The 21,431-nt window shown below is 55.2% G+C and overlaps 1 protein-coding gene across 1 annotated transcript in view; it reads left to right on the top strand.

The window, feature by feature from the left end:
• Positions 1-21,431, top strand: part of SRCIN1 (SRC kinase signaling inhibitor 1) — a 64,203-nt gene that overhangs the window by 15,483 nt on the left and 27,289 nt on the right. The window contains exons 4-5 of the mRNA XM_026072931.1: positions 3,103-3,136; positions 8,752-8,775. Coding sequence (XP_025928716.1) covers positions 3,103-3,136; positions 8,752-8,775 — 58 coding nt within the window. The remainder of the gene's footprint in view (positions 1-3,102; positions 3,137-8,751; positions 8,776-21,431) is intronic.

Below are 21,431 nucleotides of genomic sequence, written 5' to 3'. Positions count from 1 at the left end.
AGTCCCTAGATATCCTGCTCCCCCTCCAATATCCCGGTCCCCATACTCCTATAACCCCCCACCCCGGCCCCCCTTGCTCCCTTCTCCGGGTGCGTGCCCCGGGCCTCGGCAGGCGGGAGCGAGGCGCTCCAACGGCTCCCCGGCTCCGCTCGCCCTGATGCAGCCGCGGAGCCAGCGAGCAGCCCGAGCTCCGACGTGCAGGTGGCTCCGAGCGGGGCATGTGGAAAAAGCATCCGTAGCCTTGGCACGAGACTGGCATCCATCTTGTCCTCGCGTGGCACCCGGCCATGCTCCGGCACGGGAGCACCTCCGTGCCGGCGGAGACGTGGGAATAGCTGGTCCCTCGCGTGGAGCTCGGGCTGGGCTGGAGGGGGAAAACGTATCCTGGGAAGCAGCGGTCGAGTGCTGTGTGGTTATTTCTTAATGAGAACCGGCGTTGCGCTCCCCCGCGATACTCCGCTTTTACAAAATACCCCGTTGAGAAGCGGTGGCAGCGGCTTGCGGAAGGTGCCGGATGCCGGTTGCCCCGAGGGAGCTCGCAGGTGCGTGGGGGGATCGGGAGCGGGGTCCCGCGTTTCCCACCCCGGGGTCTCAGCTCGCTCTTCAGAGGCAAAATAGGCGGTGGGCCGCTGCAAACTGCCCTAACGGCACGAGGAAAGCTTGTGCGGCTGCTACCGCTGCCGTGAACGCGCGCGTGTGTGTCCCTACGACCGCAGTCATATCTGTCTCTATTGATTTTTTTTTTCTTTTTCTTTCTACTGAGAGCAACTCCCCGTTGATTAAAAGAGACATGGCCCGTGGTTCGGCTGAGAATTAGGTCACTGGGAGTCGGGAGTGATGTGCAAGTCTGCCGGTCACCCCGGGTGCTCCTAGGGTTTTGCGCTTGAAGTACGGGTTTGGGAGGAAGCAGGTCTTGAAGCGGCTGAGAAGTGGGAAATAAATACGGTTCCGCTAGCGAGAGCGATCGCAGCCCTGGAGAGGGCATTAATGAGCATGTGGTGCTAATCCAGCAGGGAGATGCTGAGCAAATTCCCATCAGGAATTGGATCAGCCTTCATTCCCGTGACGGGCAGGATGCGTCTGGCGCGCGCTCGTTGGTGACAAGCAAGGCAGCCGTCTGCGGGGAAAGCTTTGGTGTTGCGCGTTCTCAGTTTCATTACCTTATTTAACGGGCGCGTAATGCCCGCGCTTCCATCGGGGCTTGCGTGCCGGTGCCGAGCGCTAATATTCCTGCCTGCCGAGCGTGCACGGACACACTGACATAAGCATGCGCGTCCATCCCTGCCTTGCTGTCACCCAAAGTTTCCTGCTGTTACTAACCCGGATTCGGCTCCGTCTGCCGGCAGCCTCGGGGGTCTTTGCGAGACGGCTCGGGGCCGCTGCCTGCCCTTGTGTCACGGCGCTTAGGCTGGTGCTGAGCGCGGTTATTTGAGACGGTGCTAAAACCCCCTGCAGCAGCCGGAAAGCCGTTCCTGCCGCTTCCCCGCTGCTAGGACAGATCTGGCTCCAGTGGCATTAGCAATATGGGCAACTGCTTTGGACAGGGGGTAGAGAGGAGCAGGGGGCTCTGCATCAGCTGTGGAGCATGGGTGGCCTTCGCCTGCCTCTGGGCTTCCCCCGAATTTGCTGAACAGGAGGGCAGCGAGGAAGGGCGGGTGGGAGCACCCTGCACTCAGCCCTGGGGGGGGCTAATGCCTCCTTCGGGGGCTCGGCACGGCCTGCCGAAACGGGAGGACGCGGCTGCTGCAGCCCTTTGGGGAGATGTTTGTAGCTGCGACAAATCTGCAGACCCCAGGGAGGATTCGGCCCCGCTCGCCCTCGCCGCGGGCTTCCCCAGGTGTTTGCCTGCGGAGACGCGCTCAGAAGCGCCGGCCGGAGGGTGGAGGTAGCCCCCAAGGGTGCTGGGGCGCCCCGGCTGTCCTCGGCGGGGTGCCGGCCGTGCGTGCGGGTGCAGAGCAGATGGGTGCCGGCTGCCGGGTTTACCTTGCACGTCCCTATTGTTTCCGTCCACCTACGCTGTGCCGTTGCCATAGCTACTCTGCTATTTGATCTGCCTGACTTCTTTCCTGCTTTTTTATCTTTCCTGCCCCCTGCCCCCCCCCCCTTGGCTTTGGTCCGTGGCTCCCCTTGGCGCATGCTGGGAGCAGGTGGAGGATGGAGTGAGGCTGTGGCACCGTGCAGGGCAGAGCGTGGTGCTGGGGATGCGCGGGGTGCCAGGCAGCAGAAGGTCGTGCTTAATGACCATGGTCAGGGGACAGTGTTTGACCCTAACGGGAGGCGATTTTTAATGCCCTGCACCAAGAGTCCTTGTACAGACTATTTGGACTGTCTTGCTGTGCAGCCCTATACATAGCATGTTTTTTTGAGCAGGCTGGGGATGTGCAAAGCCCCGAGACAGGATCCCGGAGTGATCTCCAAGCTTGGATGTGGAGGCTGCAGAAGGGAGACTTTAAAGTCCAAGCAGGGCAATTGCATGGCTGGTCCTCAGCCGTGCATTTGTCCTGATGCATCACTGTTTGGGGGTGCATTTCTGTAAATAAATGGTGTTGCTGACTCTCTTTGTATCGGCATCATGAAAGAAGGGAGGCCCGAGTACAGCAGGGTTGTAATCAGTTTGTGCATTTCAGGAGTACGAATCCACTGGTGTCCAAGGGCATTTGTGCTCTAACGTCTTCTGGGCTTTTCTGAAAAACTTCTGTGTAGGTCAAGGCTATAATTGCTGTTGGAGAGCTGACAAACCTGCAGCAAGAGCTGCCAGGGGAGAAGGCTGGTGTATGGGGAGCTTAAGGGATGGTGCGTGCTGAGAGGCCTGTCAGTTCCTCTCCGTCCTGGCTTATCCCAGGAGAAGGATGCTCTGCTGGGCTGGACTTGCAGGTAGCTATTGCTCATGGAGGTGTTCCTGGCTTCTTGATTTGGCACAACAGACTTGTTTTTGGTTCTGATTATGTGCAAAATTTGAACAAGCGTGTCCTGGTCAGATCAGGGCTTGAGCAGGGAGTCTGTGATGCCTGCTGCTGGGCTGCAGAGCCTGTAATGCCCCTGAGAGTCCCTCTGCAACCTCCTCCTGTTAAGTCTCTGATGAGATGACTCGACAGAGATCAGAGTCTCTTTGGAACAGGAACTGGAGAGAGATATAGTAAAATGCAAGTCCCTGCCTCAAAATGCCCCTCTGTAAAAGAGAGGCAAAACAAGCATCTTTATGCTGTTTTTGAGCTGGGCGTCTGGGGTACAGAGAGGCTAAATGACTAACGAAGGCCTCCTGGGAATCTAGAGCTGATGGGAACTAGGCCCAGCCCCAGTGCTCCTGAATCCCAGATGCGGGTCTCGGACTGGCTGTTCTCCTGCGTGCTGGCGTGCTTGTGTTCGAGAGGTCCTTTTGCAATAATTGCAAGGCCTTAAATGACGGTATCAGCAGCACAACGTGTGTGTGTGTGTCTCTTCCCTGTGTCTGGTTACAGTTTGCATTTGACTCCAACTTGTCGTTTTGCTATTTCTACTTCAATTCAGTTCCTATTTTGCTGGAAAGCATTAAAAAAAATTTAATAAGGAGAAACAGATTAAATCTACTTTACTGCTATTTTTCAAGGAGATTTTTGTTTGTCAAGACATTGTGCCTGAGGGGGACTCTATCAGAAACTGGAACTTCTGAAAATGAGTTAATTAAAAAGCCAATGAAACTGCCACTGTCCCTCCCTTCAGTGGAGCGTGCTGGGGATGCTGCTGCTGTCCATTTTAGAGGGACGCATTCAGTCCTGTCTTGTTAATCACTAACAGATTTGTGTTATAATTGCTAACCAGGGAAGTCTGCCTCAGTCAATGCAGTGACTCGCTTGGATTTCATTTACCTCCTGGCCTTCTCCTGGGACAATCACAAAGACTGTATTTTTCTTCCTTAACTACAAAATGTTCTTAGCTAAATTTTCCCAGCTCTGGATTTCCTCTCTTCTGCAGTGTGCATGTATGTATATGAGGGTGCATCTTCGTGAGCACTTGTGTGCGCATGTGTTCATGTATGACCGTGGCCTCATGTGCATCTAAACACTCTTGTGCTTGCGTGCATGTTGCAGTTCATATCTAAGTACGTGCCTATGCACACGTGTGCACGTGTACGGATATGTGCCTGCATGTGCACCTGTCTGTGCCTTGGGAGGGCCCCGAGTCCTAGTTAGTCCATCATCTTGCAGCATCCTGGACATGACTTTCATTGTAATTATCTCAGCCTTTGCAGTTCTTCCTGTCTTCTGCGCTGCTTTGCCTGCAAGTGAGCTGCCTGTTTTATCGGTTGTAACAGGGCTGTCGTTTCAAATCCTCTTGGACCATTATCTCCCTTTGATGCTTTTGAAGAGCCAGAGATACGTTAATTCTACCTTGGCCCTCTCTTCTTCCCTTTTCCTCTTTGTACAAATCCACCCTTGTCATCTCAGCCAGCTGCAATGTCATTTGCATTTTCATGCACCACCCTGGAGGGTGGTAAGGGGAGCTGGGTTGTCCCTCGTCTGTCCCATCCAGTTTGGTGAAGCTGGTGCTAGGAGGCACTGCCCAAGAGTTGGCTGCCTTCCTAGGTAAGACGGTGGCTGCAACTTTGACCTTGTGCCCTTCTCTGCTGTCACCAGCTCTTAGTTAAAAATGTGTGCCCAGAGCAGAGCTTGGTCAAGGGGATTTGTGCGGTGGGAACACGTGGTCTTTGCCTTGGGAAAGTCTAAGTTGGTAGAAAATGACCTAATGGCAGGATGGGCTGGGCCAAGTGCTGGCTCGCTGTGCGTGGCTCTGGAATATGCTTTACACCTTGCAGAGCCTGGTGCCTCAGAAGTGCCGAGAAGGACAGATGGAGCCCCCGAAAGGCCTGCACGGTAGTGTCGACAACGCGCCCACTTGGCCCCGGTGGAAAGCACCAGATTGCCAACCCTGGATGGTCCTGTCTCTCCGCAGGGTGCGTGTAGTCTGGGCAGCGCTTCCCTTCCCTGCCGTCCAGCCCGTCGCCTGTCATGTTGCATCAGTCCTGTTGCGGGGGAGCGCTCTGCTCGCAGACCCCCAGGTCTCTCCTCCCTGGGGCTGCCAGCGAAGGTGCCATCCCCTCCCTGGGCTCCAGGATGACCCTCCGAGCTCACTTGGTGTCGAGGGCAGCACGCCCAGGCTTTTAGCTCGCTGCTGAGCTGGGTTTGGAACGGGACTGAGAATCGGAGCTTTGTTTAAAGGTTTCGGCGCCCTAGTTTGGCCTTTCATTGCTTTTTTCCCTTCCTGTGCCCAGCTCGCTTTCTCTCTTTCCCACTCGGCTCCCATCTGTTGTGAGAGGGGAGATGGGGGCTGGACCCCACAACCGGTATCAAATTGGTCCCAAGACGCCCCTCTCCAGTTCCAGGGGCTCTGTTCCCTCCATGCCAAGATAAACCGGCCCTGCTGTAAAGATGCCTCATCTGGGGAGCTGGGAGGGATCCCAAAGCAAGGGGCTACTCTCAGCGTGGGGAGGGGATGGGTGCTGTGCTGTGCCGTCCTGGTGTGTGCTCCAGGTCATGCTATCCAGACCAAATCACTTCCAGAATATTCTTGACTGTCTCCCATGACATTTGGGATTCAGACAAGCTTGTTGTTGGTTGAATGTGGAGTGACTGTGTATGGTGGGGATGTAATTTATAGGCTTTGTGATAAGCCTGTCCAGTCATCCTAAAATAATAAATAAAATACACACCAAGGACTGGTGCGAGATAGGATCAGTAATATCAGGGTCTGAGGAAAATTACTGAGACTCTTACTGAGACAGTAAAATAAAGACTGTGGAAGAAAAATCTTTGAAGAAAGTCATGAGCATCATGTCTGGGCCCTTCAGAGACTCAGGGCTGTCCCGGGACTGAAGGATTTGGCCTCCAGGCACCTGCCCCATAACCATCTTCCCAGCACTGCTTGGGCTATTTGGCTGCAATGGCCAATACAGTCTCATTGTGGAGACCAATTGCAGCCATTCAAAGCACAAAAGAGTTGAGTAATAAGGGTATGAAGGATCCCCTCTGTGCTAAGCCAACATATTCCTGCCTCCAGGGACTTACCAGGCCCAGGGATGGTTCATTTTTATTGCTTCCTTCCCCAGGGTGAGGGCTGTCTCCCCCCTTTTTCGCTTGCCTGCTTGGAGTCTGGGCTGTGAGTGTAGTACTGAGCAACTGAGGTGAGATCAGGAAAACCAGCTGTTTGAGGGAGCAAATCTGGTAGGGAAAGGGGATCAAGATTTTACTCCTGTTCATTTAAAACTGGCCTTAATTTATAAGGGTCCATGGTGCAGCCTTGCCTCGGAGATGGCATCCAAGTCTGTCCTTGGGGAATTTGGATGAAGGCAGCTGTGAGATGCCTGAGCAGAAGCACTATTACAAAAATGCTTTCTCGTGTAGCTTTTCTGGAGATGTTTTCAAATCAAGGAACAGCATGTCAAACCCTTCAGGATCTGATGCAATCCTGATTACTTCCAGGAGACAGGGAGAGGGGCCTCTTCTCATGGTTTGCCTAGGAAAAGCACACTGCTGGGAGTGCAGCTATGCTCACGTGAGCTTCCTACCCTGGTTCAGATGCTTTGACACAAGGCAGTGCTGCAAAATGTGCCTGCACCCGTGCACAGCCAGGTAAGCGGCAGTGCTGTCAGCCTGCCATTACCTGGGGCATCTTAGGTTTACATGAGGAATTTAGGCTGCGGTGCAAAAAAAACTCCTGGCGCAGACTGGCACATTAATCACTAGATATGATGGATGGTTTCTTTTGATACGAAAAGGCATCCTAAAGCAGTTTTTCACTTTCAAGCTCCTGGCTTTTTGGAAAAACTTTGTGCCCAGGATGGGCTTGGATCCTGCTGGCTGTTACCTAATAGTGCCCGGTAATCGGGGCTCTGGACTTCTATTTCTGGTTGTGCCTCTGAGTCACGGTGTGCCCTTGGAAAAGACCTTTGTGCCTTGAGGCTTGTCTGCATGAGCAGACTGCACTCGTTTGACTTAAATCACTTTTTAAACAGTTTTAGTTTGTTTGATGCAGAACTTTGTCTTGGCTGTACTGATGTCTTATGGGGTATTAATGTAAACTGCATCTATGTCCATTTTGAATTGGAATTAGAGCATCCTACTGAAGTTTCAGATGAGTCTAACAGGTGAATTCATAAGAGGGTTTGTGCTGATGTGCATGAACTAGACCTCTATTAACTTCATCAGCAAAAGGGTTAATATCTGTGGCAGCAAATCTGTTCAGAATTTTCAAGGTCCTTGGATAAATACTCCAGGATGGTCTAACAGGCTATCAAAACTCTTCTTCCCCTGCGTGCCCAGAGTGCCGTGACAGGAGACTCTCCTTGGCAGTCACCAAGGCCTTGCAGGGGCTGGTGGGAACCAGGATCTTGGTGTGGGAGCTTCCCTTATAGAAAAGGAGGCATCCTGTGTGTCTGTACCTAACAAACTAGACTTGCAGCCGTGGTGATCTTGATGGAGAAACAAATGCTGTGAAAAACAAGGAGATAGGTGGCCTTGAGAGGAGAAGGAAGAACAGTGAAGAACTTTGATCCCAATAAAAGACCGTTGGGGCAGAAATTGCTCTGCGCACACTTCTCCCCACCCACAAACTGCATGTTTCAGTGGTATCAAAATGTTTTTTCTTTCTGAAAAGGTGGGTCATGCTGGTTGTCCCCAAATCTACCTTCCCTTCTGGTTATGCTGCCTTCTCGAGGCTCTTGTACCACCAAGTCCCAGTGTATCACCAGAGCTGGTGTGTTGCAACCAGTCCGTCCTGCGCTGGCAGGCATTGCCTGGGTCTGGGCTATACGGGTATTATGGGATGGCCCAGTACCCTGCCTCGGTATAGTCCTGGTGCAAATGAAGCTGTTTGCAGTGCTGCTATGCCAAGTGTGTGTCATGCTCCGAAGTGCTTTGCTTCATGCGCTGAGAGCAGCGGGGAGTGTGTGCGTGTCCCCCTCCGGCAGCAGAGTGCGCTGGAAGCGTTCTCCTGGTGGTGCACCTCCAGCCACCGCGTCGTCCTCTGGGGACTCGCGCATCCCTCTTGTGCAATCCCTGTGCTGCCCTGGGAAGATGGCCAGCCCTTATCGCAACATCCCGAGTCTTAATCCGTGTGCAGCGGACACCCGAACCCAGCCGCGACTCTGAGCATCCTCAAGAGTTTCGGTTCCACCTCCCTCACTGGTGGTTATTAGTGGGTGGCCTGGGAAAACAAGGCTCCCAGGTTCTCCAGTTTGCTGGGCTGTAGCTGGTGCCAGCTCCTGTCATTCTCTGCAGCACATTGGCTTGACAACAGTGGAAGTGCTGTAAAGAAACAACACAGGGAGGTGGTGGGCAAATATGGGGGATTAAAAGATCCTTTAAAATCGAAAATTATTCCGGTTTCCAGCACTGACTCCCAGGGCAGTAGCCTTACAAGCACGTGCCAGCATGGTGTGCACATACTGTGACTCCAAAAGCGATGCGGGGCTGCTGCCCTGCTCCCTTCCTTCATTCTGCTTCTGTTAATTTGCACCCCTGTCTGCATTAACTACCCGTCAGTGCTCCTTATCTTCTGGTTGCATGATCCTTTTTCCTCTGGTAGCTGCTTCCTCTTCACCAGCCCTTAGCAGCATGAGGCTTAACGAACCTATTGGGAGGGGACTTTAAACAGAAACAAGAGCAGGTTTAATGTTGCAGTTTAAAGTCGACAATTCTCAAATGGAAAACGAAAGTCAAAGCAGAATCTTAATGGTATTTTTTTTTGTTTTTGTTTTGTTGTTTTATTTTTTGTTAGCAACCCAACTACTGGAGCTTTAAGGTCAGTATTTCTGATTTTTTTCATGCTTCTGTTTAAAATGCATGCAGTTCTCCATCCTTACTGCATCCCTGTGTCTGTGTAGGGTGGGTGGGAGCTTGGGGTTTTCGTTCAGGATTCCTGTGCTAAAGTAGCTTTGTTTTCAACTCAGCAGCAGTTTAAGCTCATGAGAAGGATCTTAATGCTTTTGGGTTGAGCTGTTGTGCAGAGACAAACCTGTTATGTGAAAAAGATGAATCTGGGTCCTGCCCTCATTTAGACCTCTGTAAACCCACCATTAAAGCCTGCTGCTTTGAAATTGTTTCATTGCAGCAGGCACTAGGACCCTGTTTCCTTAATCCTGGAAAAACAGGGGAAAAAGTCCATTCCAGAGGTGCTCAGAAATCTCTCTGAGATGCTCCATCCAGGTGCCTGTTCATGATTCTAGATAAAGGATCGCTCTGACCCTCAGCCTCCAAGTGGGAGGACGAGAGACCGAGAAGAGGCAGTCCCTTTTGTCGGTGACCCCTGCGAGTACTGAAGGCAAAGAGGGACCTGCCACGCTCTTTTCACTGCGTACGGTGTGCCTGTCACTTACGTTGTGCTTGAACAGTTGCACAGCACCATTTCCCCCTTTTTGCTTCTCATCTCCCCCTTTGATTCCGCCCCCCCCATTCCCCAAGAGAGAAAAGACTATTCCCGTGTTTATCCGCAAGAACGGAGCGCGGAGCCGGAGCCAAGTTCCTCTGTGCAGATTCACGGCGCAGCCCCAAGCTGTAGCAGCGCGGTGCTGCGATCGGCACGATCTGCAGAGAGCAGCTCTCCGCTGGCAGCGGGGTGGTGGCCCCACCGTCGCGGCCTCTCGCTCTGGAGCCGCTGATGCGCGTCTGAGCCCTGCTCGCGATGTGCCCAAAGCTGTGCATGGCCAAACCTGTTTGTGTTTGGGCGGGGGGTTAAGGCAGCTGGATGAAGTGCTCGTCTGCTTGGCGCTGGGTTTGGGGAAGGGTCCTCTCTTGGTGCCGGGACTGCAGGCAGGGGTGTGTTGGTGTGCTGGGAGGAGGGATGGGGTTTCAGTTTAAACTCTCGTGCCAGACCCCAGAGACCAGCTTTTGGATGGTTTATTGAAGGACATCTGGACCAGACAGCGAAGGCTGATTAGCCTTAAAGGCTGTTAGGCTGAGGTTTGAGTCCTTGCCCCTGCCTGTAGGAGAGGAAGGGGCAGCTATTGCAGGGTCAGCCTGGGAGCCTGGGCTCTGTTTTGGACTTGAAGGGTTTGCTGGCACAAGTCACCACACCCCTGTCTCAGTCCTCTCCTCCGCCAGCTGGGTGTTACGGTATTGCAGAAGCGTCTGTGGACGGCAGAATAGCAGAATCGTTAATATTTGCTTTACTGCGCTAGAACCTGCTTCTTGCCTAAACCCACCTCTTCCAGGCTGCACAAGGGAGACCCTGATGGGCGTCTCCTGGCGATGCCAAGGATCTTTGCCTGCCTGGTGCTTCCTGCCAGCACCTTACAAACAGTTCCCCTATTGTTTGGCTGGATAAAATATGCATGTCATAGAAATTCCCCTTCCTCCCTCCTCCTCGCTGAGGGATGCAGTGGTAACACTTCAAGGTCAAGCATGTTGCTGGATGACCTTGGTGTGTTGTCCCTGGTGGGGCTGATCTTCCTGTAGAAGAAAATAGGCCTTTTCCTTGGCTGGCAGTGCTAGAGATGAGTAGTCATAAAATGCATAATATGTGCACTTGTTCTGAGTTTTCATTCCTTAAGTACTGACGTTGTTAAATGTGCTAGCAGTGGCGCTCCAACTATTCAGCTGTCTGAGTTCTCACTGGCAGGCTCCAGTCATGTGCTGCTCTGTGACCTTTCCTGGGACTGTGGGGAAAGGCACAAAAGCATTGATTTCTTCTTTTTTTCTTTTTTTGTGTGAGTGAGGAAAGCAATAGCCAGGACCAGCTCTGGTCCCAGCCCCCCCCGGGAGTGGATCCTCAGCAGTAACTGGGTGTTCACAGATGCGGAGGGTGCATTTTCTATAGCCGTGAATTTTTTTCAGCTAGGGCCCGATAAGGCTGGAAGTACTTTGCGTTGCAAATGTAGCATCTTCCAGTGGCTGTATCTCCTTGTGCAAATGCAGTAAGAGTTAAATAGTCTTCCACATTCCCAGCAAAAGGCAGGTTCCCAGCTGTCTGACCCCGCTACCAAGTGGGGCATGATCCACGAGGCAGCTGGGGATTGCTTGTCAAGGGGAAAACTGGCTGGCTGTGCAGGGGAGATGATCTCTGGAAGCAGGTGCTGGGAGCTTCCTCGAGGCCACCTGTGTCCCCAGGGGATCCTCTAGCTGCAGGCTAGGCCTTCTGCTGGGAAAGCTCCCTCCACCCCCCTCTCTCTCTCCCCAAAATAATTTTTTCGTGACCTTTTAGGTTCCCTATCTGTGTCATCCGGGCTGATTCCCATCCACCGCTGCTGCGGATGCAGAGCCAGCTCTTATCCACCCTCAGCTGATGGAGGGGGCTGCAGCCAGAACCCTGATCGCTCTGGGGGATCGCAAGTGTCCCCAGCCATTTCGGAGTCCTCTGCGTCCCCTCGTGGCTGCAGGTCCTGCCCCAGCACAGATCCATGCCTCTCCCTTCCTCCTTCCCTGTGCCCCGGCAATGGCAGCCCCAGCTCCTCCCTGGGGTTTCTGCACTTGCAGATTGAGCCAGCCCCAGCTCATCACACAAATGACCCTTCCCGCTCGCTGGGTCAGGCCGGGCGCGCGCACAGAGCCATCGATCCAGCCTCTCTGTGGCTGTTGTCACGCCGCTGCTGGTCCTCCGGTCCCCGAGCGGATTCCGGAGACCCTGGGCCAGGGCAGCCTGGTACCCAGCGACCTTTCGGTTACCTAGCAACCGCATCCCGGGTCACAACCATCATCGCCTGTAACTTTGGGGTTGCTCAGGGAGTGTTTTCTGTCAGCCTCTCCTGAACAGGAGCGTCTCAGCTCCCTGGCTCACCATGTGCTGAGGGCACTGCGGGGACGAGGAGGTGGAGGAAAATGGGAATCTTGCCTTGGGATGGGGTGCTGCGTCTGCTGGGGTGGGACCGATCCTCCAGGCCGGGAGCTGGGGAAGCGCGTGCAAGGCACAGGGACTCCAGAAACCCAGCTCCGGGTCTGGCCGGGGCCGAATCCCTTCCTATCCCCATGCTTCCGTTTCCCCAGCGGGGAAGCGGGGGATGCTCCCGCCTCCCTCGGAGGTGCGCTGAGCTCCGCTGGCGAGCGGTGCTAGGCGGTAGCTAGGGCTCGTTGCTCCTGCTGTGCTAGCGCAGGGGGTGACTTTGCTCACTGCTGTCACTTGTGTGCTGAAGAAAGAATGGGAAAAACCTAAGGCAGAACCTCAGAAAGGCTCCTTTGGTGCCAGAACTTTAAAAAAAAAACATCAAAGGGGCTGAAGTAAAAGCTACTGAAAAAACAACTAGAACGTGGAGAAGAGAGCATGTAGGACGTGTCTTCTCCATTCGGGCATCCAGGCCTGCATCACCCACTCTGTGCTCTAACCCCCTGCAGAGGGGCTCTTGCTCCAGTAGCAGGCTTGTTTGGAGCTTCAGGGGTCTGCGCTGTGGCTTCACTTTCTCCTTGGTGCTCCAGGCGGCCACAGTGCGGAGATAACTGCCCTCCGCAAATGCAGGACTGCTGCCGCGTGGCAAGGGCACAGGGCTTCCCAGGAGTGCCTCGTCTCATTAACGGGAAGCCGTTTCCATTTCGCTGGCAGGCTGGGGACTCGAGGAGTTTGCCTAACTGGTATTATACGCAGCCAGCAATATTTACTTGTATGAGGCAAGCAAATACCAGGCAGGCTTAGCTCATGTAATCCTGCCACTCCTGCACCAGAATGCGGTAAGCATTCCTTCCCATGCCCTCCTGGTGGCCTTGCGCATCCGCCGCGCTCCTCGGGCAGCCGGGGAGACAGGCTCTTACTGTGCCATATTTCACTGTTTGTAGGATGAGGGCAGTTGGGTGTGCTCAAAGAGGAGAGAGGAGCTGGTGAGTGTTTGCTCCTGCTGTGACCACAGGCTGGGCAGGGTTCACACACTCTCTTTTGGGGCGTTTGGACACACTGGCTGGATTTCTGACGCAAGCCTCAGTTCCTTCCCACTCGCATCTGTCCATCAGGAGCTGCTCTCTGGTACTCAGTTATCTGTTGGTCTTAGGTGTTGTCATTGTGTTTATTATTGCTGCTCCCCAGGAGGGACAAGAGCAGCACCCTTCTTTGTAAAAAAATGGGAAACTGAGGCACAGTGGGACCAGGTGACTTGCCGGAGAGCACCCAGGAGAGATGCATCAGCACAGCCTGCACTGGTGTCTCCTGGGTGCTGGGCTTGTGTCCCAGATTTGGGCTCTCTGTTTGCCTATATCTGTTGATGTTGAAGTTTTTTTGCAAGTTGCTGCATGTCAAGCCAGACTCTCCAAGCCTTTTTCCCCAGCGGCACCTGCAGATGTTAATGCACGCAGCCTGGTATCCCCATATATGGCTGTTGAAGCAGATCCTGCTTTCCCAGCCCCTGCTCAAATGCCAAAGAATTGAGCCTCATCACCTGGCCATGGTGAAGTGCTTGTTGCTATGTGCTGCTAGCCTGTGTCCCCTGAGGTTTCCATCCTGTGAAGGCTCCCTTCTGATCGCAGGTGGTTTCAGCCCTGAGATCCCAAGCAGGAGCTTGTCCCATTCTCCCTTATCTCCTTTTTGCTGCTTTTTCACACTTGTCTTTCCTTCTGATCCACCAGCATCCCTGAAGGATGCAGTAATTTGCTTATTTTGGAAGATGCTGTCACACAAGCCAGCGTTGCCAGAGAGCAGGGAGACTTAACACAGCCTCAGCTTAACCTGAGTGATGGAGGCGGCTGCTGGGATAAATGTCCGTGCAGGTGCTAAGGTCAAGGTAACAGAGGCAGGGTTTCTATCCCTTACCCCCAAATATATCTCCTGTTACATATCCGTCATCACAGCCCTAACACAACTCCACCTCAGCCTCAGAGGTGCTGAATCAGGCCTGTTTCTTGATCCTTCCTGCCCATTCATCTAGGGCAGAGTCTCAGGACAGAGTTGTTCCTCTCTCTACTGATTTTTGGGCAGGATGTGCATGTTTGAGCCATGGAAAATAAGTCCAGGAACAAAAGCAAGGCTGCCTTTGCCTGGGAGGTTAATGATTATCCTCCCTGTGGGAGCCAAGGTCGCACCCAGCGGCAGGAGATGAGGGCGAGTGGGCATGGCATGTCCGCTCACCCTTATCTGGTTGCTGTGCCAGTGCTCCAGCCTCTCCTGCCAGGTCTACCACGTGCTGGGGGAGCAGCTGCCTCTTGCAGGCTCTCTCACGCCTCCAATTTGAAGTACCTTCTGTTGTCCTGCCACTCGCCAGAGAGGCGAGTTCGCCCCTGTATCTTTGGGAAGAAAGCCGATGCTTTCAGGGCTCTGGCTGAACGCAGAGACCTCAGCACAATTGGATTCGATCTCCTGCTCTGCAAAGCAGGGACAGCAGCCTGCAGCCCGTGAGCCAGCCTTCTCCCGTGCCGGTGTGCAGCTCTCCCCCTCCTTCCCACCTCCCATCCATGGGGCAGGAGCTGCTAGCGAATGCTGAGCTGGCCACTGGCGCGCGGGAAGGGACCGTCACCAATACGCACTCAGGTGGCAGGGAACCAGCAGCTGTCAATATTCATGAGGCTGCAGAGGATCCAGGCTTTTAAATATTCATCAGGCAGGCAAAGGAGTGAGGCTGTTGGTACCAGCAGGAAGGGGAGCAATGTGGAGAGGGGGGTGAGCAGCCACCTGTGTCCTCCACCGAGCTGCCCGGGATGTCTGAGGGCAAGGGGACACTTTGTGCTTGGACATACCATGTGTTAATGCCAGACCTCTGCTCTCTTCCTCCCAGAGTGCTGAGCAGTTTGCCTGCTTGAAGGGCAGTTGTGATGGATGCTGGTGTTACTGAGGTGCTTGTTGGGGTACCCTATTTAATCCGGAGTGGGGCCCATCACAGGGTAGGGAGCTCATGCCTTGCTCCTGCTCACATCTGGCTGCCAGTAGCAGGCTGTGCACATCTGGTAGGGAAGGCCCCTTTGTTTAGTCAAGGGGTCCGGTTTAAAAACTAATCCGATTTTAATGCTAATCCTGTTAACGTTGAGATCAGGATTAATTCTGGGTTAATCGGGATAATCCTGACAAAATGTTGAGCATTAGACGTTGGATGAATTATTGTTGCCGTGAGCAGTACGCTTTTAATTCGGCGGTGAGAGGGATTGGGGGTGAGAGGGATTGGGGGTGGGAGGGCCCACCACCACCTGGGCTGGGGGAGACGCATATAATATGTCTCTTCATATGATGGTGGCCCTAATCGGAGCACCCTGAGCTGCACTCCGGGCCTCTTTCCTTCTCGGTCTCGCCTTTCTCTGCTGCTGCAACCTCTGGTCACCTCCCGGTTAGTGCCCCTTTTCTTCGCTATGGTACACCTCCCTGGTTCCTCCATCTCCAGAAGGCATGAGCTGGGCCCATGGGAGCCTCTCCTTGCACAGGGGTCCCATTGAAATGCGGAGCTCCTGCCTGGGGCACAGCTGGGGCGAAACATGCCGCACAGCCTTGCGGAGAGCGTTAGTGCAGCCTTTCAGCCCTCAGCTGCTGGAGCAAGCGCCCAGAGCTGGGATGTGCGGGAGGAGGATGCTGCTGGTGGTCTGATGGCACCGCAGGACTGGAATAGCTCCCCAGATGCGGCCTGACGTCATGTTTAGAAGAGCAGAGTAATGCGGTGGCACATCTGGAATTTAAGCCTCCAGCCCTGACTTGTCAGATGGTGTTTCCAGGGCAATGAGCATGTCGCAACCCCCAAAGTGAGGAGCTGGGCAGGGGGCCCAACCCAGGATGAAATGTCCCCCGCGGCAGAGCGATGCCTGGTGCTCCAAGGCAGGTGAGAGCTGCGGCGTCTCCCCAGGACCCTGTGCTGGGCTGACGACCATCCTCTGCAGGGCATGGAGGCATGCGGAGAGCCAGGATCCTCCCCGTGGCCTTGGTCCGGGAGGGAATGGGAAGTGTCCTGTTACCTGGCCTCTGCTCCTCTTACAAAACAACTGCCAGCTCTTTGCTGACTTACTATTGAGGAGCATCAATAATGAAGAATGAGCGGAGTTCATTAGGAATGAATGAATGAGGCAGTTTGATGCACTGGCGCTGGCTCGGTTTGTTTTCTTTCCCTGTTTGCAGAGGGGTCACAGCCACCGGGGCGGTTACAGGGGGGAGAGCCGGGCTCCTGCATGGGGAGAGCCGGGCTCCTGCACGGCGTGAGCTGGGCAAGCTGGCACTGCCCCCCCTTCCCACCCTGCCAGGGCCCTCTAGCTATTACTGGGGCCCAGTTTGGGATGTGAGGTGCTGGGCTCCCTTCCCAGCGTCCCAGGGGAGGGAAGGGCAGATACCGCTGAGGCCTGGATTGAATTACCTCCAAATTGTTTCTTCCTGACCCCAGGCGAACAGATGGGAACAGGTTGGCCTGGCTGAAATGCTGCAGCGACATTGTGGCAGAGGGGGGGAGGCAGGCAGTGAAACAGGAGGGGAAACATTACTGGCAAAATATCTGGAAATGCCTCCCACCTCCTTCCCTGCCTCTGTTTCTTTAACAGCTCTCAGAGCTGCTTGGAGGAGAAAAAGTTTCACATTTCAATTAAAATTTTCCTTGGAAATGTTGACAGAAGCAGAGCTCCGGGAGGGACAGATGTTGTTTTTCTCCCAGCTTCACTAACAACTTTATTCGCTGCTGACCCTAGCTGGAATCAGACAGGCAGCACGGAGAGGAGCGGCGAGGCTCCCGGCCCCGCTTCCCTGCATGCCCATCTTAATGAAATATGCGCTAATCGACCGCTTGTCCAGGTGGAGTCCCAGCTGCGCGGGGTCCCCGGCGCTCTCGTCTCGACCCCCTGCATTCCCCGCATTTCCGACGCCCAGGCATTCAAAGCATCGCCCCCTGCCCGCAGGGAGAGGCTTTCTCTGGAAGCAAAGCTCCCCTGACACATAGATTTTTCAAAAGGCTGAAATCGAAGAGTCCCTGCTCTTCTTTCCCGGAGCAGCCCAGCGCTAGCGGCAGTGAGCACGTGGGTTTGGGGGAGGGGGGGCTGCAGCTGCAATGCCCATGTAAAAGCTTTTCCAGGTGAGGGGAGGGCAAGGGGGGCTGTCAGCTGCTGCTTTCCATCCCTTTGTTTCTGAGATCCAAGCAGAAGTGCCGTTTAACCAGGGAACGGTGCAGGCTGGGAGAAGTAGTCTGGGCCCAGTCGGCTCTGGCTTGCAGGTATCACCCGTTTGGTCCTCCAGCCGCTGCGCGCTGTCCCTGCGCCACTGTGCCACGGTGCCTGTGCTGCCGGGAGACAGTCCCTTTAGCTCTGGTGAGCCAAAGACTGAGAACTCGGGGTGGTAGGCTTCAAACCTCATCCCAACGGGAAACGGGCACAGAAGGGTGCAGAGACTGGCCCCAGTCCCTGAGCCACCTCTTCCAGTTGCAGCCAGTGACCCATCCTGCCTCTGTCCCTGGCTGATTCCCCTGGTGAGCAGGAGTGTTTTTCTCTGGGCGCTGCTGGGCTGGCTGCTGACAATGTTGTATCCAGGGGGAAGGAAAGACATCCTCAGGCTGGACCCCAGGGACAAACTGGTACTGCTGTTGGAGGAAGAGCAAGGGGCAGTGTTATTACCAGATCCGAGTGCAGTGGAGTTTTTTGGAGAGCAGAGGTAGGTCGGGGGCAGTTCTCTATAATCTTCCCCAATTTTCTGTTGCCTGCTCCAGCTCTGGAGCACATGGCCCCCCAAGAGCACACCCTCCAGGCAGTTTGGCTATGGCATAGGCATCCCTGCACCAGCAATGGGGCAGCTTGCCTCTCTCTGCTCCCAGCGTTGCAGCTAGAGGCTGGTGGGCTCTCATCATCTCTAGCAAGGCCTGGTCCATCAGAGTGCTGAGCTCCTGTGCCCATCATGAGAGCTCAGCACTTCACCAGATGGGACCTGTAATCAGATACTGGCTTAACTGATGAGAAGGGGATTATGAGAAATTAATCCAGATCAGTGTCCAACTGGGGGCTGGAGCTGGGGGTTTATCTACTCAGTAAATAACTGGTTGCATTGCTTTGCCTGGGGCTGGGCTGGGCTTGCCAGCTCCATGCCTGCTGTTCCCCAAGCTGGCCAGAGCGGGTTTTTGGGGTTCTTGCCTGCATCCTGCCCATGTGGCCCAGCAGAGGCGATGCAAACAAGCCAGAGTTGGTGAAGTTTGCTGCGTGGCAGCTTGATAGAGCAGAGCGGCTGGCCAGGACCTTTGAAGGTCTCCATCCATCCATCCATCCACGCAAGGGCAGTGCATAGCCAGCCCGGCTGTCTTGAACGCATTCCAGCACATTATCTCTGCAAATGTGTCAGGATGGAGCGTGAAAAGGGGAGGTTCGGGGGCTGCTGACTCAAACCCTGCCAGGCCTGGCCCGGCAGCAGCTGCTTTCCCCGCGCTCAGCTGCTTGGCTCAAACGCAGCCCGGGCGGAGGCTTTGCCTGGTGACAGCGGGGTCTTGGGGAGAGGCTGAGCTCGAGGCCAGACGGTGCCTGGGACATTAGCACGAAGAGGGCTTATCCTCCCCAGCTGCACGTACAGGTCTGTACTGGTGCTTGTGCACTGTGCTTCGGCTCTTCCAGCTGGCTTTTGGGGGTGAGAGGGGCTGAGACCTCTGCCAGGACAGGCTGCAGAGCTCGGGCGAGCCGGGGTGGGACCTAGGGCAGGCGCAGAGAAGCTCTGTGTGCATCTCGGTGGGGTGCAAAGGGACCCTGTCATACTGCCTAGTCTTTGTTGCAAATGTTATTCTTACTATAGCTGAAATACCCAGGAGCCCTGCAGCTTGCTGAGTGCTGGTGTGCGGGTTTGACATGTAGAGAGGAGTCGCTGAGGGTCTGGCAGAAATGGGCCTTGAATGGCTGCTGCTCTCTACGGTTGAGTCCAAAACTGCCCTTGGAGCCTGCTTGGGAGCAGCGGGTGGGTGGGAGGTGAGGAGCTAGCTGTGGGAAACCCTTTGCTCCATCTTGGAGGGTCTCTTTGCAGCGTCAGGCTTGCTGCCTGCCATTAGGAAGCACGTGGAAATATTGATGAGCGAGACTCACTCTGGTGACTTTGAGCCTCGCATGGGAGCAGTTGCAGAGGGTAGCTCTGGGCACCCTGCTCCATCCTGAGGCAGGAACCTTCCCTGCAAATGTATTTTGGTGTTTTCCCCTGTCTTCCCTTAAGTGTCCTGCGTGAGGTCAAATAGCTGTTCCTCCGTTTCAGCTCTCCCAGCTCTGCTCCCCTCCAAAACCCTTCTGCCCTCCTCCTCCTGTGCCCCTCGTCCCTTCCAGTCCTCTCTTAAACTCTCCTCCTCTTCCCTGCATCCATAACTCGCACCCCGAGGTGCTCGCTGGGTGTTGTTCCTCATCAGACCCGCACAACCAGGTAACATCATTTCCTCTCCCCCAATCCATCGGCATAACTGTTCGGTACCCATCGCCGCTGGACCTGGAGGGACTCCACACCGGGCTCCTTCAAACACCGACTGCACCTTGACTCCCTCCCTTCCTCTCTCCAACCTCCAGCCATGAGCAAAGCTGGCAGGGTTAATATTAACTGATGTCGAGGGGAAAGAGGGAGTGTAGAAGAAGGGAGGGAGGGATAGGGACGAGAAGGGAAGGAGAGGAGAGAAACATCCTTATCTAGCCAAGCAGATATAATGAAGCTGTTTCAGAGCTGACAGTAAAGGGATTGTTGGAAGTTTTAGAAGCTAAAAGAATTGCTTAATTGTATCTCTTTTTAGCTCTGGGGAGATAAAAGACAAAAGCCCTCAAGTCTCCCCCCTTTCCCCATCCCACCTCTTTTATATAAGACTCTCGGGGAGGCACGGAGCAGGGAACCAGGGGGCTGCAGATCCTCCTCCCCGCCGGCGGGACAGGCATGGGGGGAGCAGTCGCACTGCGTCTCGCAGCCCGTCTTAGCTGCCTTCCCCAGGAGGGGCCTGCAGGGAGCCAAGCGCTTTGTGAGTGGGTTTCCACAGGGCGAGTCACCAAAATAGCACCCATGGCGCGCTCCTGTGACGGAAGTGCTTTGCTGATGCCTCCGCGCCAGCCGATTCCTTCTGCTGCAGTATGCAGGAGGCTGCTGGGGCCTCGAAGCGCTCAGCAGCAGGGAGGTGGGTGCGTTCTTCCCCACGGCAGGCTGCAGTCACCCTGACCTTGGTGCCCGTCTCAGCAGCCATCGGGGCTCTGCCCTCCCAAAAGCCGATTGCTCCGTGGGTATTTTCCCTTGGTGCCAGCTGGGGCCGGAGCTCCCAAACAGCCGGCCCGTGGCCTTGGGCGGCTTTTGTTTTGCTTTTGGGCAGTTACGCTCCTTTTCTTTCCTTTCGTGCTCTGCCCATAAACTCGGCGCTTCCTACGCTCCAAACTGTGGTGTGATTCTGTGCAGGGGCAGGTGCTGGGCCGCGGCCGTACCGGGACCCAGGACATGAGGGGGAGGCCGTTTCCTCCGCCGCAGGTTGCAGACTGAGCTTGGAGCCGAGCCAGCCCTGTCCCGGGGCTGTGGGGCCCCACAGAGCGCACGGTCCTGGGGTTTATTGCTCCTGGCACATCACTGCTGTGCCAGAAACCGGCCCGGCTCTATGTTAACCCTGTGCTGCAAGGTTTGTTCAGCGAGAAATGGGTCAACTCCCAGCGTGTCGTTGCTGCAGCACAGGGACCGAGAGCGGGAGAGCTCTTCTCCTCCCCTCTGGGGCTGCTCGCTGCCGCCGTGGGTGGGTTTCAGAGGCTGTGGGCAAACATCTTGGTGCCTGGGGTGCACACAGGAGCCCAGGCTCATTTGAAGCTGCAGGAGACTGACCTTTCTGCATGGGGAGCTGAGCAGAGAGCGCTGAGCTCGGGCAAAACCGTCCTGGGGCTATAACTGAGCAGGAGAGGGCAGAACGCCTTCGCCTCCCGGCCAGGGGTCCGGGGTGCCTTTTGGTCACCTCCTCCCCAAGTGCTGCTGCAGCTTCTGTAGAGCGTTGGGATTTATCCCGCACTCCCAGACCTTTCCCCAGCTCGGGCCCGCCCGGGGGGGATCGTGTTGTGGCTGCAGAGAGCAGCACGCAGAGCAGTCGCCTGCGTGGGTGCACGAACACGAGCGTCAGTCCTTGCCGAGAGCTGGCTGCTCGGCCTTGGGGGCTTTGATATGCAGCAGGCAGGTAGATAAGGCCTTTGGGATGAAAGGTGCTCTGCAAGTAGGAGGATATTATAATCCTTATTGTGTGCTCAGTACTCGCCTGTTCCAGCCTTTGATACCTCGCTGCTCAGCAGCAGTGCGATACAGTCTGGGCTGGCCCGAGAATAGGATTTCCCTTCTGGAGACGGTGATGAGGGTTTGATGTTATTTTCATCGTGTATCAGAAAGAAAACTCGGGCCAGGCGCCCTGAGCGTGAGCCCTGGCAGGGTCACCCCAGATGCCAGGGGCTGCGCCTGCCACAAGGAGCAGGATGGTGCAGGCAGCCCCGCGTCTTCCCCCCGCTTGCTCCGGAGAAGGCTTTCCTCCGCCTGGCGTCGGCATCAGGGCAGCGCTCGGCAGAGTGAGATGCTTGCCCGCGACAGCTCTGCGTGGCTGCCAGGTACCATCCTGCCAATGCAGACACGGGCACAGACAGCTCCCAGTCACT

Source organism: Apteryx rowi, unplaced genomic scaffold, assembly GCF_003343035.1.
Source record: "Apteryx rowi isolate R43461 unplaced genomic scaffold, aptRow1 scaffold_354, whole genome shotgun sequence".
In the NCBI taxonomy this organism is placed as follows: Eukaryota; Metazoa; Chordata; class Aves; order Apterygiformes; family Apterygidae; genus Apteryx; species Apteryx rowi.
Note: the sequence above shows the minus strand (reverse complement) of the source record. Positions and strands in the feature narration are given on the sequence as shown.